The following is a 26,189-nucleotide window of genomic DNA, read 5'->3' as shown; positions in this document are numbered from 1 at the left end:
CTTGCTCAGGGTTGAGAGCGACTGGGAGAAAAACCTCAAACCAAAAGTATCAATTTTCACCACGTGAAAAGCAGCTGAGAGCAGGGACTCCTCCTGGAACATTTGACTCTGACATGTGTGTATGATCCAGGGCCCTGAGCCCCTGAGCAGGGGAGGCCGTTGGGGAGGGCGGGGGCTCCCCCTGCGCCAAGACTCCTTCCACCACAGGGAAAGGCTGTTTCGAATCATAGGCTCCAAGAAATGATGACTCATAGGCACCAAATCTTAGAAATAGTGGGTCTTAGACATGAAACTTCTCGAAATTCCTCTGCCCTTGGCTTCCAGGACATCAGCTTTCCTGGTTCTCCTCCTGCTCCAGCAGCTCTGCACCGTCCTCCAGGGTGGTTGTGGGCAGAGACTCACCCGGGCCTCGACACCTCGTGCTTGGCCATTTTCCCCGTGTCAGTGCCTCAAACCCCACTGGGGCTTCAGGCCCCGGTGCAACAGATGTCCCCGCCTCCCACGTATGCAACCAGCAAGCACTCAGCGCCTCCGCTCTGTGGGTCTGCTCTAGGCTCCAGGATACAGCAGGATGGTTTTTAAACAACTGGCCCTCCCGGAGCATACTTTATTCCAGTAAGAGAGACAGAAATACACAGATAGGGTAATGGCAGGCACTAAGACCGGCTATGAAGAGAGAGAGGCTGGGAGGGCCCTCTGCAGAGGTGTAAACGGAGCAAGAGAAGGACTATCCTGACAGAGGCAGCGAGGAGGCCGAGGTGCTGAGACAGGATCCAAAGGACGTTCCGAGGACTGTATGGAGGCCAGCAGGCTGGAGCCAGGAGAGAGTTGGAGTGAAGGTCAGAGGCCCAACCTGTACATGGCGGGGTGGATCATGATGGGCCTGTAGGCCACAGTGAACACTGTGGATTTTGTCAACCTGTGACAGGTTGTGAGCAGGTTTATAAAGGATCCATCTGGCTGTTGTGCTGAGAACAGACTGTAGGGAAGCAGAGAGAAAGCAGGTGACCATACTGGACCCTCAAGAGAGAGGTGATGATGGTCTGTGCGAAGGTGGAAGTGGTAGAGGGACAGAAGGCATAAGGTTTAAGATATTAGAGAGCTGGCAGAATTTGCTGAAAGACTGGATGCAGGACATGAGAGAAAAAGAGACACCAGACTAAGATGGGAGGGCTGAGGAAAGGACAGATTAGGGGAAAATCAACTGTTGAGCTTCGGATGTGCTCATTTTGAGATGCCTTTAGACAAGTGCATGGAAGAATCTGGAGTGCAGGTGAGAGGTTTCCACTGGAAACAAAATTTGGCAGTGTCAGTGTACAGAAAGTGTACAACACCATTGTACTGATGGAATCACCAGGCACGTAAAGGTAGCTACAGCAGACCTTGCTTGGAACTCTTGACCCTGTGGGTGAGAACCACACAGCAGGAACAAAACTGCAGGTACTTTTGTGATCCTTTGTTCATCACATATCTCAAAGGATTAAAAGAACCTGGAGAATGGAGAAGATGGAGGGAGTGGTCGCTTGATTGTACTAATGGCCCTTATTCATTGATGCCTTGTCACACCTGGATACCCAAGTGGCTGAGTGGTAAAGAATCTGCCTGTCAGTGCAGGATGATGCAGGAGACGTGGGTTTGATCCCTGGATTGGGAAGATCCCCTGGAGTAGGAAATGGCAACGCACTCCAGTATTCTTGCTGGAAAACTCCATAGACAGAGGAACCTGGCGGGAGGGCTACAGTCCATGGGCTGACAAAGAGACAGGGCACAACAACTTTTTTGCCTTGTCACATTGCTATCCCTTCCCACCCTAAGTCATGGCCACATGACTCTTCTTGGCTGGTAGGATGTTAGTGGACTCAGCTAAAGTAGAGACTTACAAAAACACTAGCATGTTTCTGCTTCCCTCTCTGTTCCTCTATCTTCCTCATAAGAGCATGCCCAGGCTAGCTCTCCCTTGGAACCCCATCACCACCATGAAATAAATCCAGGCTGGCCTGCAGGAAGATGAGGGAACATGAGGAGCACAGCTAGATCTAAGCCAGGATCATCCTGGAGCAGCTCTTCCCCAGTGGAGTGGCCAGCTGCCTGCAGACACATGAGCCAGCTCAGCTGAGCTCAGTCCAAGTCAGCGGGAACTTCCATCTGACCTGTAGACATGTGGTGGTTGTTTCAAGGCACTAGGTCTTTGGATGATTTGTCACACAGCAACAGCTGACTGATACAGAGGGCAAGGGTTACTCGGGAGAAAGAGAAAGGGAGAGAGAGGGATTGTATGCTGGGCATCTACCCCCATAGGGGACGAGAGGACTGCTTCTCCTTCACTTTAAGTCAAGAGAACTACTCAAAGACCTTGGCTGTGTCCTCTAGGATCTGCGGCGTGTAGGACCTGGGGCCTGACTCATGTCCAAAGGACCTGGGAAAGGCCCGCATATCCACAAAGGATGTGTGCATGTGTGTGTGTGTGTGTGTGTGTGTGTGTGTGTGTGTGTGTGTGTTCCACAGGCCAATGTGAACTTTGCAGAAGGGACTCTGCCTAAGAGGATCACTGGAGTGAGTGGTGGTGAGGTGTCCCCAGACACCAGAGGTCAGGGCTGAGGAGGGCATCCTGAGCAGCCAAATGGTGCAGGGAGTGTCTGAGTCAAGGGGACAACAGGTGAGAGATACCAGTGATAGGAGGGGCACCAAAGAGCCCACAAAGGCTCCCCTGAAGAAATACAATCAGGGAGCACCTACCCCAGCTCACTCCACTTCCAGTGAAGGAGGACTTTGCTAGCCATCCCTCTCCCTCTCTGCTGTGCAGCCCCAGAGCTAGCAACAGGGAAGTAGATGGAGCAAGAAAGAAGGAGAAGCCTCCTATGACCTTCTTCCTCACTCCGATTTCCATGTCTGAATCAGCAAAAGGCTAGGACAGGATCTGTTTTAAATGGAATGAGTTTAGAGTTTTACTGTTAGGTTGGACTGGATTTCTTACGAGTTCTCTCTTTTTTTTTTTTTGGTTGTGCAGTGTGTCACGTGGGATCTTATTTCCCCAGCCGGGGATGGAAACTGCATTGGCGGGTGGGGAGTCTTAACCACTGGACCTCCAGGCAAGTCCTGGACTGGATTTCTTATATCTGAAATTAGCAAGAAAATGGGAGGGACCAGAAGAAGTCCACAGAGCAAGTTTAATGGGACACCCTGTTGAGCCCAGTAAACTGTTTCCAATGTGGTGCTTCCCTGGGTTTAATCCCAGCCCTGCTGTCCATACCCACACTGTCCTGGGAGACCCCTTTGCCATCGGGGTCTTCTTAAGGCCTCTATCTGCTCTTCTCCCAACCTCCATCTCTGGCTCAGACTCCCCACAGGATTCAAATCCAGCAGCCAACCACCAGGTGACACCTCTCCCAGGAGATCCACACCTGCTCCTCACTGTCCTCTGGCCTGGCGACCATGCTGTTGCCCACTCAGGTGCCCAGGCCAGACACGTTCATGCCTTTGAAATCAGCAGCCCCACCTCCTCCACTTCTCCCCCCATCTCGCCGTCTCCTGCTGATTTTACCTCCTGCGCGGCCTTCAGTCTTCCTTCCTCCCCCAGGCCCATTGCTACCACCCTGGCCCCATCCTTTCTTCTGTCTTCCTCTCTGGCTGTGCGCCCCCAATCCTATCCACCAGCACTCTGGCAGACAGAGTAAGCCTTCTGAATTGGATCATGGCACTCCTATGTCTAAAACCCATTTCCTGTGGCCTTTAAGGTAAAGGTTCCTAAAATTTAGGTTCCCAATGCTTTTCATGGTCTGGCCCCAACTGACTTCTCCAGCAATGACTGTCCACTTCCCCCTTTACACCTCAGGACCCAGAATGGCCCGTGACTTCTCCCTACAACACTGCACCCAGCTCAGGACTTCTGTGCAACTGTTGCCTTCCTGACGAATGTCCTTACTGCATCCCCTTTGCCCGCCTGCTCATCCTGTCCTGATGGGGGTGGACAGTTCAGTGTGAGCCCGCGGGGAGCATGGGGTGGAGGGGGCAGAGTGTGGCCTCTGTGGCTGACCCTTTGTGACCATGAGCGATCAAGAGAAGACCCTGAGCACCTGTCCCCACCCCCTCTCCCGCTCCTTGGGTGACAGGCAGGGCTGGGTCTGTGGAGTCAGCAGCCCCACCCGGGTGTGGCATTCCCAAGTAGGGTGCTGGCCGCGGGGGTTACCGAATGAGGTCCAGCAGGGGGTCGGCTGAGCTCATGATGGGCTTCCCACTCTGCTCAGTTGTCTCCTTCTGGGCTGCGCCACCCGGATGGATGATGGAGACCATGATGATGCCCACGATGACCGCCACGAAGGTGGTCCACAGGTAGTACGCCACGGTGAGGATGCCCAGGCGGCTGGAGGTCTTGGCATCCAGGGAGGCAAGGCCGGACATCAAGCTGGGAGAGCGGTGGGTGTCAGCGTCTGTGGGTGGGCAGGCCAGGCACTCAGGTGCACCCACTCTCACTCCCTCCTTGCTCTGCCCGGCATCCTCGCAGAGCTCCTGGGAATGAGCAGGCATGGGGATCCTCCCACCCCTAATCCCCTGGCTCCATCGAGCCCCCCTCTGCTCTTGTCCCCTTGCCCGGTGTCATCAGCCAAGCCCATTCACACTTCTAGACTTTTCCACATGTTCTTTCTTTTGTTTTCTGTCCTCTTAGCAGCTCCCTTCAGTTGCCCAACTCCTACCCAGCAGATGAGACCAAGCTCAGTGCCACCTCTTGAGTGAAATCTCTTTGGACTACCTGCCTCTCCCCCAGAGTTAGGACCCCATGGGAAGAGTCCCCACAACTCCTGGCTCCTCTTTCATGACCCTGGTTGTCACTGTCTGTCTCTCTCATCAGATTGAGGACGTGTGAGCAGAGGGGCAGGTCTGTGTGTCCTTTGTGCCCAGCATGAGTTTTCAGTGCTGCCGCAGGCAGGTGGTTAATGCAGGCTTTTGAATGAACTCATGCCTGAGACTGAATGAGGGAGTGAGTTAGAGCCGTGGGCTGGGAGTTGGTGATCTGGCTCTGTGACCCAGGCGTCCATCTTTGGACGTCAGGAGCTGCATCTATAAAATGGAGCATGGTTAGATTTTCCCTGAAAGGTGCCACCCTGTGGCTGGCCCAGACTCTCCACGTGGGAGGTTGTGAGAAGGGTCTTGTGGGTCTCCTCCCTCTTGGCTCCTCCCCAACTCTGCCTGCCACCCACCAGAGCAAGTCAACCCTGGAGCTATTCTTCTCACGGCTGTTGGGGCAGGTTGGGGTGGGGAGTGAGGGGGTGGGGGTGGGGGGGGAGGTTGGGGGTGTGCGTGAGGGGGTTGAGGGTGTGGGGGGAGCAAGTGAGGTCAGTTAAGGAGATGCTTGCACTTTGCTTTGCTGCCAAAAGGATTTTTCCCCAAAGCCCTTTCATTCTTTCAGATAAAGGAAGTATTTGTCTGTTTTTAATCATGTAAACAAGAGCAGATAATCCCTTCCTATCCACCTCCTCTTATCGTTAGACTGCAGCAGGCATCATCTAGCATCAGAGCTAAGCACAGAAAGCCTCTCCCCCACCCCAGGCTGTAACCGCTGCCTGTGAGCACCCTGCTCTTGCTGTAGCAAAGGCCCACTCCTCTTTAAGACACAGTTAAAAGGTCTCCTCCTCCAGGAAGCCTTCCCTGACCATCAGACAGGGGTAATACCCCTTTGCTGGGATGCCACTCTCCCTGTGCTGTCCCAGTCCCACCTCACTAAGCAGTTGACTATTTACTGAAAGTGCCTCCAGGGCTGAGCCTGGGTCTGTTTCAATGCTGGGCCTGTAGAGCCAGAACCCACACTCCAGAACTGCTAGAGTGTAGTCTGCTGAGTGAAGGAGTGAATGAGTCAGTATTTACAATCTCCATTCATGTCTGTCTGCCAAGACACCATATGTTAGTGATGGGCTTAGGGTGGGTCTTAAATGTAAATCCTGAAGGGCTGGTAATGAGATTGAATGGAGAAATGAGGGGCCGCCCTGCAACATTATCCATGAGAGAGATTATCCCCAGACGAGGGCCAGCACATCAGCTCAGGGCCAAATGGGCCTCTGACTGTAACAGACTCCCCCAGAGCCAAGTCCAACTACTGCAGGCCATAGGGAAGCCCTGGCCCTGAGCCAGGACACTAGTGGCTGGCTGAACTCAGTCCCTAGCTCCAGGCCTGTCCTCTTTCACCCTTGTAGTTATTTAGTCCTTTAGTGCATGTCCTCAGAGAAGGGCAATGGCACCCCACTCCAGTACTCTTGCCTGGAAAATCCCATGGACGGAGGAGCCTGGTAGGCTGCAGTCCATGGGGTCGTGACGAGTCAGACACGACTGAGTAACTTCACTTTCACTTTTCACTTGTATGCATTGGAGAAGGAAATGGCAACCCACTCCAGTGTTCTTGCCTGGAGAATCCCAGGGACAGCGGAGCCTGGTGGCCTGCTGTCTATGGGGTCACACAGAGTCGGACACGACTGAAGCGACTTAGCAGCAGCAGCAGCAGTGAATGTCCACTCTGTGCCATGCTCTGTGCCCACAGAAGGAAATCAGAGTCAATCCCTCAAGCAGCTCCTGCTCTGGGAGGGGGGTGGGGAGCAAGACAGACCTGGACACTCGAGACATAAGTGGACCCCAGGACATGATGTTTGCATCAGTACCACAAGGGAGGGGACAAGGACATGCTGTCTTCATTCAGAGGAGGGAGGGGTCACTTACAGATAGGAGAAATAAGGAAGGGTTACCTGGAGGAGAGGGCACTAGAAAATGAAGAAGATTTGGAGATGGGGGCAGAGGTGCCAGGCAGTGGGACACCATAAGCCAACAGGGAGGCCGAGGGACTTGAAAGTGTGGGGACACCGTGGTGCTTAATGTGGTCAGAGCTCAGGTCATATTTGAGGTTGGGTGACATGTGGGGCAGAAGGGATGGACTAAGCTCAGATGTGGGGGTGGCCTTGAGTGCCAACCCAAGGAGGACACAGAGGAGGGTAGGGTTTAACAACACATCTAGTAGGATTTGCTGGACGTCTGAAAAGGGAAAACTAAACATTCCTTAGGTCTGAGAATATCAAAGTAAACAGAGTATATAGGGAAGTAGTATTTGTAAGAGCAAAAACATGGGGCCATCTTAAATCACTGAGGCAGATTAGATTCAAAGTTACAACCTATCCATGCAATAGGGTTCTATGAAGCCATTAGAAGTGATGGTTTCATTGGAAATGTGTTCCTATTTAATGTCAAGTGGGGAAAGCAAAGAATGAGACCCTCTCTGCAGGGTGTCCTGGAGCTTCTATGGTCCAGATAAACATAGATGTGCTTGAGGGATTGTGCAGGAGAGGGGTGTAGGTGAAAATCAGACCCCAGAAAGAAGCAAGGGGCCCCTCAATAGGTCACCCCGAGGAAAAAGAAGTCTCACCCGGGGTTAGTGCCCTCTCAGGAACAGACCAGATGTGGTAAGAAAGGGAGTGCCAGTCCTAGATCCAGCCAAAGGGACCCCTGACACGGGGGCTCTGGAGAGGAGAGGGCTAATGGGTAAAATGGAAAGAATTCCTTCACCCGGGACCCAAGCAGTTCCACTCTGGAGCCGCGCTCCCAGCACCCAGCATGGAAAAGCTTTCCCTACTGGCTGAGGAGGAGTGGGAGCAGCAGTGGTGAACTGCTGACACTATGACAGAGCAGACCTTCGCCGCCCCTCCCCAGACTGACAGCATATCAGAGAAGGCCCTCGTCTCCCCTCCCCAGGCTGGTGCCAGCAGTTCTGGGGTGACCACAGTGATGGCAGAGGCCGAGGAGAACAGGAGCTGAGTGTGGGAGGGCCTGGATTTCACAGGAGACAGCGGCCACTCCTGGAACTCACAGTCACAGGAAAGGAAGTTCAAGGTCCTGCCATTCAGCTGGAGGGGGCTCTTTGAGGTGTAGACTTTGGGGCCAAGCCGTTAGTTAAAGTGGCCTTTCTGAGATCCTACAAGCTGGGGTGGGGTGGTCTGCATGGAGTGTTAGGTCACATGGTCATGCACAGGGTAAAAACAAGAAAATTTATCAGTAGCCGTCTTTGGGTGGTGGGATTATAGTCAATTTCTGCTCTGTTTTTATTGTTTTTCCACATTCTCTATTATTTCTAGAATGAGCATGTCTTGCTTGTGCAATGAAAAACACAACCTCAAGTAGCAGTAGCCACAGAGACCATGATTTGTCTGGACCTTAACTGTCCCCAAACACCTGAACATCTACCTCATTGGATCCTTAATCTCCTGTGTCAGTATTGCCTGATGGGATGATAAGGTGAACTACCCTGTAATGTAAAATTTTTTTGCAGTCACAGTAAAAAAAAAAAAAGAAACAAGTGATGTTCATTTTTGGTGGAATTAACTTTAATATTTTAATTCAGTAAATCCAAAATATTATCATTTCAATGTGTAATCATTAGAAAAAGCTTATAAAAACTACTTCTGGTTTTAAATTTTTTAATTTAAATAAATTAAAAACAAGAAGTTTAGTTTTTCTGTTGCACTTATCCACATTTCAAAGGTTCACCAGTCACTTACGACCAGGGACTGCTTTATTGGGCTGCATAGTTTAAGTTACAGATAAGAAAAATAAAGGGGTGGAGACAATTGACCAAGCTGCCCAGCTGGTCAGTTGTAGAGTTAAAACTGGGACAGGGGTTTGGGGTTCAACCCTGTGGGGTTTCCCTTCTCCCACAGTGACTCTCCATGGTACAGATCTGGTTTAACTCCTATGGAAGTATAAGGCCTTCCAGATTTGGCTAATCGTAATTTTAGTGTGATTCAGTCCATGTAATACCTCTTTAGTTCAGCTCTTAGAGTTCATGACCTGCCCCGTGGCCACTGCCCTCAGAGTTGTGGTAGTGAGCTCCCCATCTTTGGAAGTATCCAAGTGGAGGCTGGGTGGCCACCCATTGGAATGCTAGATCAAGGCTTCCAGACTTAGTGGGAGATTCCATGAGGTTGACTTCAAATGTTCCTTCTGGCTCTGTGATTAATAGGTAGGGAAGACTCGGTAAACTTGCCTTCCCAACTCCCAGAATAGGGGTGCTTCTGGGAACCCCCCACATCCTCAAGGGCCCTGGGAAGAGCTTCAGGAAGCCCAAAAGTCTGGGACTCCCTCCTAAGCCATCTGGCCACCCCGCCGGGCCCGGGATTATGTTTCAAGAGATTGATGTGATTGGGGAGCTGACTGGCCCCTGGGCCCTGTCTGTTGCAATCTGGTAATCTGGTAATTGCTCCACTTGCAGGGGTAGGGGAAAGGAGTTGCTGTTGCCAGGCTCCACCAGGAGGGAGAAAAAGGCTGCCACTGACCCTCACCTGTTCTCATGCACACCCCTGAGGTGAGTATCGTGACCCTACATAACCAGAAGAGGTACCCGCGGCTCCCTGCACACTTCAGTGTGGAGGGCAGACAGCCTGCTCAGACTGCTGGGGGCCCCGCCCTGTCAGAAGTCTGTGGTGGCTCCCGTTGGCCCTCAGGAACTGTCCACACTCCTTCACGGCCTTAGAATCATTCTTCTCCTCACTGGTACCTCTCCAGCCACCCCGTTCTCACTGCTGCTCCTTGAACCACCTTTGCGCTGGTTGTTCCTTTAGCCTGGTACCCCCTACCCCACCCCACGCACATCTCTCCAACCTAACTGGTTTCCACTTGCTCTTTCCAAGTTCAGCTCAGACCTACTTCCTCTGGAAAGCCTTCCCTGACTGTGGCCATCTCATTCACTTCCCCAGGGCACCCTGTACTTCCCAGTTTGTTCCAAGGCACTCTGCTGGCACACTCCCTTCTGAATCCCCAGGGACCACCCACCTCTGGCCCTGGGCAGGCTGGCCCCCACACATGCTGAGTGAAGCAGTGAACAGTGAGGGAACGCTGTTACCTTGCCCTTGCCCTCCCTGCTTTTTTTCTGGTCCTCTCCTGCTGCCGCCCATTTTTCTAGTCTCCACTCAGGTACCTCCTCCTTCTGAGGGCCTCCTGAGCCCACCAGACCAGGCCAGGCAGCTCCTGGTTGCCTGCACACAACCCTCACTGTGTGGGAGGCTCGGGCACTTTCCTGAGCCTCTGTGCACCTCAGTTCCCACTGGATGATAAAATAGGGATGTGCCCAGTCATTCAGTCATGTCTGACTCTGTGACCCCATGGACTGTAGCCCACCAGGCTCCTCTGTCCATGAAATTTTCCAGGCAGCAATACTGAAGTGGGCTGCTATTTTCTTTTCCAAAATGGGGATAGTGATTGTTTACTGTGAGGGTTAGTCTAGGTTTAGAAGAGTGCCTGGTACATAGCAAGTAGTCAACACATTCCAATTACCAGCATACCTCTGTGCTGTCATCAAATGTTCCATGGCCACCTGCCCAAGCAGACCGTGAGCTCCTCTAGGGAAGGGCAGAATCTGGCTCAGTTCTAGGTCCTGAGAGCTCAGGGCCTGGCCTGGCATGGGTGCAGGTTTGCTGGTGTGTGTGTGTATGTGTGTGTGTGTTAAGCCAGGGTGAAATTCTAGACTAGATTGTGAAAGGGGGTGACTTCTGAGCTCTGATGACCGTGAGCACCCATTGTGGGCTCTGGAGAACAAGTCATCGCGACCAGCCTTGGTTCCCTTGCCAGGTTTAGCAAAGTGCCCCTGGCAGTGTGTGTCCGTGTGACATTGAGGTAGTTGGCACAGGGCCTCCTGAGAACTGTGAGAGTGACTATCACAGGCAGAGCCCTCTTCTGAGTGCTGAGAACCTGGGAGGGTCTCTGGAGCTGTACTTTGGAGCTCTCCCTTCAGCCCTCTCCTTCCCGGTTGTTTTTATCAATGGCTCGGCCAAGGGCACTGACAGCATGTGGGTCAGATTTGTAGAGGATGGGAAGCTGGGAGGAACAGCCAGTGTGCTGGATGAGGGAGTTGGAACTAAGCAGAACTCAGGCTAGTTTGGTCTGACCTGATGAAGATGAACATGGACACATGCAGAGCCATACTTGGCTTCAGCACCACAGAGAGCACGAACACTGGGGTGGAGAAGGGCTGAGCCCCAGCTGCAGCACGCGGAAGGGGGACTTGGGGGGTTTGTTTGCTGCCAGCTTGGTGAGTCACTGGGGAATGAGGCTGCCGAAGGGCAGCCTGTGTAGCTAGAAGCCTGGAGGGCTTGCTGAAGAGGCTACAGACCTGCCCTTGACGTTGAGACCCACTGGAAATGGGACAAAGGAGGGAGGTGTGTGTCCCAGAGAGGGCAGCTGGGGTAGGTGGTGGGGGACAGTGATGCCAGCCTGGAGGCCAGGGGCTGTGGAGCATAGAAGAGCAGACCTGGGAAACACTGGGATCCATGGGAAAAGCCATGAGGAAGCAGAGCTCAGCTCAACACCAGGAATAACTTCCTAGAAACATCTGTCCTGCCCTGGAAGGGACCTCCTTGAGAAGTAGTGAGCTCCCAGTCACTGGAGGTGTGCAAGCAACTTGCTCAAGTCACACAGTGAGTAAGTAGATTTGAACCTTGGTCTACCAGCATGACAACATCCACAATCACAACATCCTGCACTGGGAAGTTAAAGACAGGAAGGAGCCAAGTCCTTGGGCTCTGGCCTTGGCTGACCTAGTCAGGGAGGCTCTACGAAGCTGGCCTCTGGGTGCAGCTGCAGGCAGTTCACCCAACAGGCAAGAGATGGAGGCATCCGGGGGTCCGTGGGAGTCCCGTCAGCCCTTCCAAGTACTCAGGTCTTTTTCCTTCCCCTGAGTGAACCATAGACCGGGCAGCTGTGTCACGTAGCAAGTGCCACGTTAGCACTTCGATGCTGTCCCGGCCACACCCCCACCCTCAAGCCAAACTTCTTCTGAGACCTAAGGCAGGATGCCTAGGCTCCCACTTGGCTAAGATCTAGGTCTTCTAGCTCCAGCACCCCCTTCCCAAGGGTGGGAATTACTCTACCATCTTTGTTTGCATACCTCAGGGGACAGAGGACTCACTACCTTCACTGTGGGCTAGTTATACTTATCAGTATGACATCTGCCTCCAGGGAAGAGAATTTCTACACTGAGCCCAGCCCTGCCCCTGGAGCCACGCAGACCAAACCTCTTTGGTTCCACTGCAGATTCCATGGGGCCGGGGTGGGTGGGAAGGTGGGGATGAAGTTCAGGGCTCAGAGTGTGAGGCGGGGTGAGAGATGGAAGAGTAGGGGTGGCAAGGAGCCAGGCATGGATCTGGGGATGCTGCTGTGTCCCCAACTGCCTTCTGGAGGTCCCCCTTCCCAAGGCCCCTGGCCACGAGATGGGTTGGGAACTTGCAAGTAACAAGCTTGAACTCAGTCAAAAGCAAAAGCTTGGAGGAGCCGCAGTTGCAGCCCTTGAGAGCTCATGTCTGATCATATGTCAGTCTCAACCACTTTTCATTAGGAAGGCTGCGTTCCCAAGAGCAGTAAGGGGCCATCCAGTTTCCAGTCTCCTACCCCTTTATTTTCTGTGAAGCAAAGAATGTCAGGTGGAGGGAGCCAGTTTTCCCACATGTGACCGTGACTCGGCTCTGTGGCCACAGGTAGTCACCTCCACCATTAGGAACGGCTTTCCTGGGACAACCGTCATAACTGGTTATGACCAGTGCCCCTATGCCATGGTTAGGAGGGAGAGAAAGAACCCACCCAGAGGATATGGGAACACAGGTCCCCTACTTCCCCTCCCTCTACCAGAGGGGCGGCTAGTGTCTAGTCCAACTGGGCCCACCTGCCCCAGGCTCTTGAACTTGACCCTCCCCATACAGTGGTTGTCCACAGAGGAGAGTAGCAGGAACTTTTTCAAGATCTCACCCACCTCCCCAGACTCACATATGTCCCCAGAATGCCCCATGTTGAACACATACTCTGCGTGTCGTGGGCTCCTAAAAAGAAAGGAGGAGGGTTTGTGGCCCCCAGGTGGGTGGAGAGACCTGCAGGCTGGACATCACAAAGCCCTGGGTTGTGGTTGGGTTGAGAGAGGCCAGAGCAGGGGTCTAGCCCAGCCTGGGAATCAGGCTGGAGTTCCCATAGGAGGTGGCTGCTGAAAAGATCCTTGAAGGATGAGTAGGAATTCTCTAACTGGAAGTGGGGAAGATCCTGGGGGTCTGTGATGGGTGATAAAATCTGGAAGTTTTCGGAGTCACCAAGCTGATGGTCTGACCCCACCCGCAGCCCACAGCTGGGCTTTGTTTCCCCTTCTGATGAGTAAGGTGATCAGCTGACTGGGCAAGTGGGCCAAAGAGTGATCCCAGGGCTCCCATCAGAAAGGTCAGCAGGGCTCTGCTAAGAACATTTGCCCCATGACTTGTAGGGTAGAGTTCAGAAGTGCAAGCTGCCCATTCCTCCTACCTCCCTCCCACTGACTGTCTACCCTGGGACGCCCCAGGCAACTGCCCCTTGCAGACTGGCTCTCAAGCCAGACTTCAATGGCGGCTTGGCCCAGAACCATCTCCAGTAAGTTAGAACGTGGGTGTTTGGGAGTTGTCTGCCAAACTAGAGTTCCTCAGGAAGGGGGAGAAGGGAGGTTTGGGTTTCTTTGGCCAAACATGACTTCCTCATTCTGAGAAAAATCAGTCTAAAATTCTTACAATAGAAAAGCAGTACATATACATGTGCACACATACACTCACACAATACACGTGTAAATATCTACAGCACACATTCACATAATAACCCACACACTCGTGGATTTCTCTGCTATGATGTGGAGCTAACAAAACATTCTGCCATGTTCAGCATCAGTGAGTCACAAACACATGGATTCAGTTTTCCTTGAATGATGCCTGGTTTAAGACGTTGAAGAATGAGGGGAGAGGAGAGTTTGGCAAAAAGCAAGTGGAGATTTGGAGGCTCTAGCTGGATCCAGATGCTGATTTGACCCACCCCTGCTTCCTTGCATCACTCTTGTCTGGGGATGTGTGAAAACAAGGCTTAGATGACCTCCCAACATTAGAAGCAAAGTCCAACCTCACTGGGGCCAAAATGGTCCCCCTCCCCCCATAGCACCTGCTGGGAACATCTTTGTAAAGTTTGCAGAAGGCATTGTGTCTATCTTATGGTTGAGGTGAAGAGTGTGGTAAATAACAGGTGTTGGGGTAAATCTGGGGGCTTCCTTCGTGGCTCAGACAGTGAAGAATCTGCCTGCAATGCAGGAGACCCTGGTTTGATCCCTGGGTTGGGAAGATCCCCTGGAGGAGGGCATGGCAACCCACTCCAGTATTCTTGCCTGGAGAATCCCCATGGACAGAGGAGCCTGGAGGGCTACAGTCCATGGGGGTCGCAAAAAGTCCAACATGATGGAGTGACTAAGCACAGCACAGCAGTGAGGTATCTTCCAAGAACATAAAGGAACAGGAAGTTGCCAGTATTCTTTGGGTTAAACCATAAATGTAAATTGGGTTAAATAATAAATGTAAAGCAAAAGGGATCCAGGTAGCAACAAGTGATATTACAGGGAGAAAATGGGAAAGGAAGGCTCCAAAGGCTTGACTTTTCTAATGAAAGAAGGTGTAATTAGCATGGAATCAGTCAGCAGTGGAGCACAGAGAAGACAGAAGAGAGTGGTAAGTTCCTTAGCACCGTCCAAGTACAATGCCATGGCAGGTGCTAACCATCAGACTATTAGTTCCTATGCCAATGTAACATGAGGCAGAGCTTTCTAAATTTTGTCTGAGGCTTCTGTGTTCCTTGCAGTTGAGTTCGTTTTTAGAAGAATTTTTCAAGTGACAATTGTGAGGCAAGAAGGCACCCATTGTGCAGGGGAAGGGAGAGACTTGCAGTTTGATGGAAGTGCCCCTCCTTGAGACCTTAAAATCTGCCGAGTTATGGAAAGGGGCACTAATTTGCACAAGAGACTCAGGGGCCTTCTGAGAAAAAAAGAGACTAAAACCCTAACCACTGCTTCTTGCAATTTGAAGTTAGAATCAGGGTTTACTAGTGTGCCCATGACCAAGGTCTGTCAGCACTAAAGACCTCCAGGGCTAACTCACCATGGGGGAGAATGGATTCAGGGCTCAACCTCAGTGAGCTAATCTCAGAGCATGACTGAAGTTGTTTTGAAGAACCACAACTGAGCTCTCTGGTATGACCTAAGAGCCAGAACTGAGCATCCCTGTGGCTTGAGCAGGTACATGTACCTGCAAAGGGCCGTGTTTAGGCTGAAACCAATCCATGCAGAACCTGTGCTCAACAGTGACACTATGTGGAAGGAACCAGAGCAACAGGGCTAGTGGCAAGATCAGATGTTCCAGTTCTCTCTTTACCTATTAATACTTATAAGCTGATCTTGGCCAATGGGTGCAGGCCTCAAGAGGAAGAAAATGGGCTTCCTGCTTGTGCATATTCATTCCTCAAGTCAGTACATAAAGCAAAAACCATTCATAATTAAATTTTCCCTTGAAGATCCCTTAAATTGTTCATAAAGTTCAGGAGGTATATACTTTCATTCAAGACAGTTTTCCTCCCAGTTTTGGGTTGCTGTTTCTTTAGGTGATCACCAGCTGAAGTGGACGGCATTCACTTGGAGGCCATGATGTGAAAAAGAAACCATACAATCCTCTCTTCATGGCCTAGAATCACCACAGCCATGTGGGGAGATGTTCACGTGTCAGATGCAAGACACGTGGGAACTGAGACTGACTTAGAGTGAAGTGGACCCAGCTCTCCCATGGTACAGGCACCCAGGACATAGCTCTTTGAATGGGGGAAGCCATTTGTCTCCTTTAAAAGATTTTCTCTCTTTTTCGTATCACATGTAATTGAATTCACTAAATTTAAACGCATGTAGGATGGAACTCCACCACCTGGGCCCTGAAAACTAAAAATGGCAAACCTAGACTCATACAGGTTATACCGTTACATAATTGTCCTGCCAGCACAGATTTAACCAGTGAGGTCCCCAAGTGATGAGTCTACAGGAGAAGTGCTCTGGCCAGAGGCTGGGTGCATTTGTCCTCCTTGGCAATTGTATTTATCTCTGTGGATGAAGAAATTGACATTTGGTTTATTTGGCTGCTTCTTGCCGGTATCAGAGGACAGGCATGACCAGTTCAGGGGCTCAGATGAGGTTGAGTTTCTGAATCAGTAAGCCAAGGACCACACCCTGGGCCTAGTGAATTCACTAATAAGAAAGACAAGAACAAACATTTTCAAGAAAAAGAATAGGGGCAGAATTAGGGATGTGGAATGATAGGATTGTTTGTTATCCAGTGTTTGTAATCCGCTTATGTAACTTTTTAAAGTGCAAACCATTTTAAAAAGATAACTCCGAATCATTGTTCAAATGTTGGTCATAAACCTTGCCTGAATTCTGCCTCAACTTCTTCCACTGCTCTTTGTTCATTTAAAAAGCATTTCTTAGGCACATATGATGTACCAGACCCTGTGATGTCCCTGAGAAAGAGACGAATTCATATTCTTCAGGATCCTTTTTATGGTAAGGAGGTTGTCCGTGTTCAGAAGAAATTCCTCGATGAGCCACTGGGACCAGAAGCTGGGAAGCACCTCCACCCAACCCCACTCCAGGAATAGGGCGTGAGTGGAGATGACTTATAAAGACAAGGAGGGTAGGATTTCTGGCTCGTCTTGAAGGGGTAGAGAGAAGGAAGGTATGGAGACAGAAAACAGGTGGACACACCCTAGGGTGACCCCTAGTGATCCATGCCCTTGTGAACATAGAGGGGGACTTAATTAAGAGGTGAAGAGGGCATCGTGGGAGGGAAGCAGCCTGAGCAGAGGTGGTATGCGGCATGCTTAGAAACTAACGAGGGGACCAGCCTGACACCAGGGGCTTGGTGTCGGGAAGGGAGGCAGATTCTCCAGGAAGAGAGGAATGGGTGCCAGGCTTTGGGACCCCAACTTGCAGGTTACTGGAATTGAAGCAAATGTGCCTTGATGTGTATCCTTGTACTGCCCTGGAGCAATTTACACAGCAGGAAGCCTCTGTCTCCTGGGGGTACAGCTTGGAGGCCCGGGAACAGAAGAGCAACAGCCCTCAAGCCAGGCTCTCTAGCTTTCCAGCCAGAAGTTCTGACCCCAAGTCATCATGGTTTCTTTTCAAACCATTAGAACACATGTGGAACTTTTAAAACAAACTCATTTGGGCCCTTTGGCAGTTCTGGTTCAGCAAGCTGGGAATGAGGCCTGACAGTTGAATTTTCAAATTTGCTTTGGTGATTTTTCTCTGTCCTGAGCGACAAACCCCAAACCAGAGGGGCTGCTCCTTGAGGATAAAAATGCCTGGCCCTGGGCTGGTCAAGAGCAAGAGCTCAGGGAACCATGGGTGATGGATGGGCAGATGGATTACAGACCAGTTGAAGCTAAAGGAAGACAGGCTCAGGGATGGAGCAGTTAGGCGTTCAGAAATGTGTCATTTTCTCCCAAGAAGGTTTAATTCTCCCTTAATAGGGAAGTTTTACAGCACTTTCATATTTCAGTGACACGGTTGCTCTGCACCAGCCCAAACTATATAATATAAACACATGAAACATATAAACACACACTGGCTTTTCTCAAGTTAATACCACATTCCACTTTCAGCCAAGAGAAAGCACTTGAGTCTGGTGGCATGAGACCAGGCCTTTGAGAGCCAGGACTCAGAGAGCTGGATGGGCCTAAAATCACTGGGTAGCCTGGGTAAACTGAGGCCCAGGTAAACTTGCCTGCCCCAAGATCACCTGGTGATTGTGGCAGAAGCAGACCTAGGACCCAGGCCTTTGACCCTGATTTCGGGACATTTTTTTTTTTTAAGTTAAATAACTTGCCCAAGTCACACAGCTAGGAAATAGCAGAGCCAGGATGTGAACCCAGGCAGGTTTGCCTGATTCCAGGGTCCATGCAAGGGCCACTTCATTTGAAGTGTTTCTGTTATGAGTAAGAGGCAACACCCTGGCAGTGAGTAAGGTCAACAATAAAGGGTGATGAAGATGCCCCATAATATTGCTATACAACTAGGGAAAAGGAAACAAAACAACAGAGTCCTGTGTTCCTCCGGCAGCATGTTTATTTGGCTGTTGTGTAATTGTCTATTTCCTCATCAGTCTCCCTCACAGCCTGTGAGCTCCTAGTAAACAGAACCTCATTCATCTCTGCATCTACAGCATTCAGTACAGGGCCACATGCCAGAAAGCACAATTGTTGAACTCATTAATCCACTCAGCAAGTATTAATAAGCACTTAAAGCGCGCCAGGCATTTGACAAGTTCCTGGGTGGAACCTCAACAGAATATTGCCTCTGCCTTCACAGAAAGTATAGTCCAGTGGAAGACAAGTTAACAATGATATACATATAGAATAATAACACATAGTAAGTGCTAAGCAAGAAAAGGAAGAGGGCATGATGGGGGAGAGTGAAGGTGGTAGTGAAGGGGGATGGATGGGGAGGGCCTTTCTAAGGCAGTGACATGGAAGTTGAGATTTAAAGGAAGAGGAAGGGGAAGACATGGAAAGTGTTGGGGAAGCAGGCTCCAGGCAGAAGGAAGGCCCTGAGATGTGTGGAGACCCTGAGATGGGGAGGGTTTGGTTTGCTTACAAAACTAAGAGGCCAGGATGCTGGAGTGAGTGAGGCACAAGACCAGGTGGAGCACAGGCTGGGAGGACCCTGAAGGGCCTCCTAGTTAGGTTAAGGATGTGAGGTTTATACTAGATGCCATGGGAGCCATTGAAGGGTTTTAGGTGAATGAATGGCATGGCCGGATGGGCTTTTCATGAGACCATTCTGGACACCAGGTGGAGAAGAGATGGGAGGGGAACAAAAACCCAAGCCTGGAGACCAGTGACATCACAGTGGAGTCTGCACCTGTGGTGGGGATGACGATGGGTTCTAGTTGTGGGGAAGAATCAGCTGGAGTCACTGATGGATGAGCTGGGGTGGGGAAGAGAATAAACACAGAGGTTTGAATAACTGGGTAGGTGGAGCTGCCACTTACTGACAAGCAGAAAATAGGAAAAGGAATGGGTTTACAGGGCAAAAATCTCATGTTGATTGTGCTAAATTGAAATCCTCATGAAATATCAAGTCAACATCAAGGCAACGTCCCAGGTGGCGCAGTGGTAAAGAATCTGCTTGTCAATAGAGGAAATGCAGGAGACATGGGTTCAATCCCTGGGTCAGGAAGATTCCCTGGAGCGGGAAATGGCAACCCGCTCCAGTGTTCTTGCCTGGGAAATTCCATGGACAGAGGAACCTGGTGGGCTACAGTCCATGGGGTCTCAAAGAGTCGAACATGACTGAATGCACACACACACACACACACACACACACACACACACACACCATGTCAGGTAGGTAGTTTGAGTAATTCTCAGAAGGGAGGGGGGTCTATAAACTTGGCTTATAGGTGGTATGTTAAAGCCATGAGGACAGATGAGAAAAGGCCTGAGAAATTGCAATTCAGAGGTTGATTAGAGGGGGGTGAAACTGGGATGAAGGGGCAGAGAGCAGACAAAGCTAGAAAGTGTAAGGTCATAGGGAGGAGTGTTTTAAGAGGGAAAGAGTGACCAATCATTTTATCAAGTGTATGAAATGTTGTGAACAGGTCAGGCAGAGCAAGAACTCAGAGTGTCCTTTGGATATAGCAATAGGGAGGCTACCGGTGACCTTGACAGATTCCCTGACTTAACGAATGACTCAAAAGATGTGTGAAGAGGAGGCAACCACTGAAGACGGTTGAGGAGTCAGGGAAGGCTTCTGGAGGGAAATGGCCTTTTAGCAGAGCCTTGAAGGTTGAGTCCTGAGAGACCCAAATGCTGCCTGCATGCAGCTGAACTGAGCTTGGCAAGGCCTCCTACAGGCAGCAGAAAGCACCATTAGCTGGCCTCTTAGATAATGGGGGACCATTATCTCTGCCACCCTAGAGGGGTGGCTCCCTCCTCAGCAATAGGGAAGCCGAGAAGGCTAATGACCCTGCCCAGGGGGACAGAGCCCCCTATATCCAGGAACCTCCTGAATCCAGGATTCAGAGGCTTGTCCACTTCCCTCCCTGCACACAAGTCCTGGGAGGTAAGGGTTCTAAACCCATGGTCTCAGAGCAAAGGGCTCTTGGACACCATCTGGAGCCACCAGCTCATTATACATCTGAAAATTCTGAGACCTAGAGAGGACCAGGGCCTTGGTCAAACTCACCAGCACTTCTGTGGTAGAGACCAGGTGACCTCCAAGGATTTGCACTGGCCCTCACCCAAGTGGGTAAAGACTGAATGCTTTAGCCTGGCATTCAAGGTCTTTCATGATGAAGAACCCATCCTCCAGCTTCATCTCCCACCTGTCTGCCCTCAAAGCCTGTGCTCAATAGATAGCTTCCAATGGTCCTCACAGCAACCTTTTGGAGTAGATTTTTTTTTTTTTCTTATTTTACAGATGAGGAAACTGAGGCTCAGAGGAGTCTGACAACCTGTCCAAGTTTCTGCAGGCAAGTACAGCACATAGCTGAGCCAGGATATCATCCTGTGATCGTTTCCAAGGTCACCTTTACCCCACGCCTCGCTGCATTCATCACCTAGAGCCTCTCTCCCTGGGAGCAGGGCCTGAACTCCCTGACCCTGAGCTACCCTGGAGTCAGGTCAATCTCTATGACTCCAAATCACTCCAAATTAAGTCAACAAAGTGTCCACTGAAAGGGACTGAAGCAACCGGTGCCACTGAATGAGCCAGACTCCAGCAGCCCCTGCCACAGCCTCCTCCCCACAAGGACCCTACAACCATGCCATCCGGAGCCTGCAGTCCAGACACCCACCGCAGGAGCAGGGCCCAGACGGAATCTGTACAGAAGCCTCTCCCGGAAACCCCACCCCAGCCCTCCCAGCCGAACACCCGCCCCTCACCTGGAGACTACCAGTGGGAGGATCAGCATCTTCAACATCCTCATCAAGAGCTCTCCCGGAAACTGGAAGTAACTAATTTCCTGAAAACACAGAAAGAGCTGGGCTTAGAGCAGATGATATGGACTTCACAGTTATTTTACAATCTTCAGAGCACCGTTTCACCCATATTCTCCTGTCTAACACATGGACAGCAGAGTCCATGGAGAAAACACTGGCTCTGGAGCCAAACAGACTTGGATTCCAATCTTGACCCCCTGTAAGTAGCTGTGTGGCCGTAAGCAAGTTACTCAATCTCTCTGAGTTTTTCTCATCTGTAACATGAGGGTCATAACCATTTCATAGGGCCACTGGGAGGCTTAAATGAGAGGATGCACATATAGCACTTGGCAGAGAGCCTGGATGAGAATAAATGGTTAGTAATCACATTAAATCACCTCTCTCCCCCGACTCTGTACATTCATCCTCCTAGCCTTGCTACAAATCTGTCTGAAATGATGATATGTGGCAAGAGAGCAGGGTTGAATATTGTTCACACATTCATTCAGCCCATACTGTGCCAGGCTTCGTACTGGGCACTCAAGAGTGAATGAGGCACAGTTTCTGCACCAGAGAAGTTGTCGGTCTACTTTATGAGAACACTGACTCATAAACAGACCACAGCATTCTTGAGTCAGTTTCCCTTCTGTACTGGGTCTCCTCACCCCACACTTCCATAAATGCTTACCAGCCCTTTGAAGGAGGGCTCACATTTAAAATGCTGAAAGAGAGAGAATTGGATTGGTTGGTGAGACACCACTGTCTGTATTGAAGAGCCCTTCCTGGGCACCATTCTTACAACCAGCTTCCTCATAAGCTGCTGGTTTCCCCTTATCTGGGGCCCTTGGATTAAAGCACCAGGTCCTTGCCCAATCTGCTGTCTCCAGAGTAACTGGTCACATAACTGCAACATGATAACTGAAGAGGAAGGTACCCCGAGGGACAGTTAAGTTTGAATTTCAGATAAACAACAAATATTTGCTCTTTACTTATACTAAAAATTATTTGTAGATGGTTTTTTGCTTTTGTTTGCTTGTTTTGCCCCAGTCATACAGCTTGTGGGATCTTATTTCCCCAACCAGGGATCAAACCCATGCCCCCAGCAGTGGAAACACAGAGTCTTAACCACTGGACCACTAGGGAATTCCCTTATTCATTGTTTATCTGAAATTCGAATTCAATTGGATGTGTTCTTTTTAAATTTTTTAATTTAATTTAATTCAGTTTTGTTATTTCTGGCAATGCTAGCTTGAGTCCACTTTCCTCAGAGGGTAAGCTTGTGGCTGAGGCCAGTACAAGACTTTCAAACAAACACCATATGACTTAAATTTTTGTACTTATAAATTTTTTTTGTAAACCCAAAGCCAAACATAGCTTTGGTTACTGGTCTGATACTTTGAAAAGCCCCAAATTATAGAATGTTGGTGCTGAGAAGGGGTTTTAAAGATCTTCTAGTCCAGCCGCCAACTCATTTTATATATGAGGAAGCTGAGCCAGGAGAGGGAGGTGATTTGCCCACAGAGTGAGTTAGCAACAGTGCAGGACAGAAATAGGGCCTCCCAGTCCCCTTCCACTACCATTTCCAACACACCCAAAAATCTACTTTTAAATATATACCCATTATGACTTTGTCTTTTGAATTAATTTTAATCCACGTATATTGTTGTTTGGTCACTCAGTCACATCCGAATCTTTGCAACACCATGGACTGCAGCATGCCAGGCTTCTGTGCCCTTCACCATCTCCCTGAGCTTGCGGAGACTCAAGTTCATTGTGTCAGTGATGCCATCCAACCATCTCATCTTCTGTTACCCCCTTCTCCTCCTGCCTTCAATCTTTCCCAGCATCAGGGTCTTTTCTAATGAGTCAGTTCTTCGCATCAGGTGGCTGAAGTATTGGAGCTTCAGCTTCAGCATCAGTCCTTCCAATGAATATTCAGGACTGATTTCTTCTAGGATTGATTGGTCTGGTCTCCTTGCAGCCCAAGGAACTCTATAGAACTCTCCAACACCACAATTTGAAAGCATCAATTATTTGGTGCTCAGCCTTCTTTATGGTCCAGCTCTCACATCCAAACATGACTACTTGAGAAACCATAGCTTTGACTAGATGGACCTTTGTTGGCAAACTAATGTCTCTGCTTTTTAGCATGCTGTCTAGGCTGGTCATAGCTTTTCTTCCAACCAGCAAGCATCTTTTAATTTCATGGCTGCAGTAACCATCTGCAGATTTTGGAGCCCAGGGAAATAAAGTCTGTCATGGTTTCCATTGTTTTCCCATCTATTTGCAATGAAGTGATGGGACCAGGTGCCATGATCTTTGTTTTTTGAATGTTGAGTTTTAAGGCAGCTTTTTCACTCTCATCTTTCACCTTCATCAAGAGGCTCTTTAGTTCCTCTTCACTTTCTGCCATTAGGGTGATGTCATCTGCATATCTGAGGTTATTGATATTTCTCCCTGCAATCTGGATTCCAGCTTGTGCTTCATCCAGCCCAGCATTTCACACAATGTACTCTGCATGTAAGTTAAATAAGCAGGGTGACAATACGAAGCCTTGATGTACTCCTTTGCCAATTCTGAGCCAGTACATTGTTCCATATCTGGTTCTGTTACATCTTGACCTGCATACAGGTTTCTCAGGAGGCAGGTAAAGTGATTTGGTATTCCCATCTCTTATATATTCTTTACTTTAAATAGCACTATAATGACATGTAAGATACTCAGGTTTGATCTTCAGGTCAGGAAGATCCTCCGGAGGAGGGCATGGCTACTCACTCCAGTACTCTTACCTGGAGAATCCCCATGGACAGAGGAGCCTGGCGGTCTACAGTCAATGGGTTCACAAAAGAGTCAGACACAGCTGAAGAAACATACCACATAATGATAAAAAACAGCTGTTCCTCATCCATCTTTATCCTCAACCCCAACTTCCCACCCCGTTTGTCCTTTAGTATTGCTATTTGTAAATAATATGGTTATAATGCTATTTCCAGATATATCTTTTTGACATCTATTAACTTCCCTGCCATGACAGATGAGGGCTTAGTTCTTACTCCCTTTTTCCTCCTATCATTTCACCATTATATCATTTTTTGGTTAAACTAATTGCCAAGATTTAAAAATTTTGATCACAACATATTGTTCACTGTTGAATCAACCATGGCCCCTTTTTGTACAACCTTCATTTACTTCCTGAAATTAATAACTGACTGATTTTTCATTTACCTTGTTTTCTGTGAACCATTCATTAGTTTCTTCCAAATGCCTTAACATCTCTTTTAAAATGCTTAACAATAGTGTTTCCCCAAACACGTGGGTCCATTTTTAGGCTCCTGGGATATCAGTCCAAAACTCTCCATCCTCTTTTTCCAGGCTGCATAGACTGCTGTCTAGGCCAGTGGTTGTCACGGGTCTCTTCTTTGCTGGGACTTTGTCCTGTCTAGGATCCCTTCTTTCCTGGATTCCTAGTCTTCTTGGTTTACCTCCTTGTTTTGCTGGAGCATCTTCTTTGATAGATTCCTCAGTAAGGGCAAATGGGAGAGAAACTTCTGAGTCTTACATAGTTGTTTAGTCATTAAGTCATGTCCAGCTCTTTGTGACCCCATGGACTGTAGCCTACCAGGCTCCTCTGTCCATGGGGCTTCCCAGGCAAGAATAAGAGTGGGTTTCCATTTCCTTCTCTAGGGTATTTTCCCGACCCAGGGATCAAACCCACATCTCTTACATCTCCTGCATTGGCAAGCAGGTTCTTTACCACTAGCGCCACCTGGGAAGCCCCTTACATAGTAAAAATGCCTTTATTGTCCCTTTACCTCTGATAAATTCTTGGCTTGAAAGAATTTCCCTGCCAAATTTCAAAGGCATTTCCTCTTTGTCTTCTAGATTCCAGCATCACTTAAGATGTTTGAAGCTATTCTTACTTCCTATTCTTTACACCATAGGTGTGTGTGTGTGTGTGTGTGTGCTAAGTTGCTTCAGTCGTGTCTGGCTCTGTGTGACCCCATGGACCGTAGCCCGCCAGGCTCCTCAGTCCATGGGATTCTCCAGGCAAGAATACTGGAGTGGTTGCCATGCCCTCCTCCTTGAGATCTTCCCGACCCAGGGATTGAACCCATTGTCTCCTATGTCTACTGCTTGGCAGGCGAGTTCTTTACTACTAACTCCACCTAAGAAGCCCATTCTTTAAATTAGACCAGTTTTATTCTCTCAGAACCATTTTAGGATTGTTTATTTACCTCTAGCTTTTTTGGTAATTTTCATGAATAGACCATGGTATGAGCTTCTCTTCTTTTTTAAGAAATTCATAGCACTGAGCTTATACCTTTCACTTCTGAGAAATAGTCACGTTTTTCTTTGTGAAATTTTTCTCTCCACTTTTTCCTGTTAGCTCTCTTTAAAACTCTTACTAGGAGGTTGAATGTTGGACATCCTCATTTTCTTATATTTTCTTTTTCTATTTTCATCTCTTTTTGTTTTACTTTCTGGGAGATTTCTGCAGCTTTATCTCAGCTATTGACATTTTTATCTTGGCTCATCTACTTTTAATTTTCAAAATCTCTTTCTTATTATTGAATTATTCCTTCTTTTTGCATGCTGTTCTGTTTGATAGTCAGTATATCTTCTCTCATATACCTGAAGAACTTAAGAAAAGATTAGAAAATGTTCTACTCTTGGCATTGCCCATGCTTTATTAGAGACCCTCAGTGCTATTTGTTTGGCCTCACTATCTTCCACATTAGCAGGTTTGACTTCACCTTCTGCTTATGTGTAAGTGTGAAGCACTAAACTTCTGTATGAATGAGCGGAACTTGTCAACTGAAGGCTCCTCAAGGAAGACTGATGCGTGAAGATCTGGTGTTTTTACTGGGGGGAGGATTCTCCTTCCCAGCAGAATTTGGAGGTCTCTCCTCTGAGGCTTCACTGAGAAGTCCCTTTCTACTTCGGGCTAGGTGGAGGTGTGGCTGTGCCTAAGCCCAGCTGACAGCAGTCATAGGTGGACCCGCACTCAAGATGCAAATATTCCTTCACTCATTCTCTTGAAGCATGCGCCTCATCACCTCCTCTCTCCCGGCACTTACAGGTGGACCTAACATCTCTTAGTCAAGCTTCTCTGGTTCCTTGTGTCAAGCAGGGGGATAGAGATAGTAGATAAGGAATCCCCTGATTACATGAACTGGAAGGGACCTAGGGGTCTAACTGCTCCAGTTACAAAATCCTAGCCAGCATCCCTGATTTCAGCAGCATGCCTGACCCTTGCCTCCTGTAGCACCCTGTGCTTTCAAGTCCCGAGCCCTTCTGGGGTTTCCAAGACAAGCTCGAGTGGTATCTGCTTCAACAGACACAGGAATTCAGCTTTCTGAGCTCTACTAAATGAGAGCATTCAG

At 49.3% G+C, this 26,189-nt stretch overlaps 1 protein-coding gene and 1 long non-coding RNA gene across 4 annotated transcripts in view; one reads left to right on the top strand and one right to left on the bottom strand.

Moving 5' to 3' along the window:
* SLC1A7 (solute carrier family 1 member 7) overlaps window positions 1-26,189 on the bottom strand; it is a 51,373-nt gene that overhangs the window by 22,215 nt on the left and 2,969 nt on the right. Inside the window, exons 1-3 of one of the 3 annotated variants that reach the window (XM_043876854.1) lie at window positions 21,204-21,335; window positions 20,770-20,849; window positions 4,187-4,402 (exon numbers count right to left, since the gene is read on the bottom strand). In XM_043876854.1, the coding sequence (XP_043732789.1) occupies window positions 4,187-4,402; window positions 20,770-20,849; window positions 21,204-21,230 (323 nt within the window). In that variant the 5' untranslated portion in view covers window positions 21,231-21,335. Of the gene's footprint in view, window positions 1-4,186; window positions 4,403-20,769; window positions 20,850-21,203; window positions 21,336-26,189 lie in introns of those variants that run through there. The other 2 variants (XM_043876855.1, XM_043876856.1) reach the window with 2 other exon arrangements.
* LOC122677078 lies at window positions 549-20,776 on the top strand. The gene is made up of 3 exons (XR_006335708.1): window positions 549-839; window positions 9,239-9,331; window positions 20,306-20,776. It is a non-coding gene; the product is annotated as an uncharacterized LOC122677078 (long non-coding RNA).

This window comes from Cervus elaphus, chromosome 20, assembly GCF_910594005.1.
Source record: "Cervus elaphus chromosome 20, mCerEla1.1, whole genome shotgun sequence".
Taxonomy (NCBI): Eukaryota; Metazoa; Chordata; class Mammalia; order Artiodactyla; family Cervidae; genus Cervus; species Cervus elaphus.
Note: the sequence above shows the minus strand (reverse complement) of the source record. Positions and strands in the feature narration are given on the sequence as shown.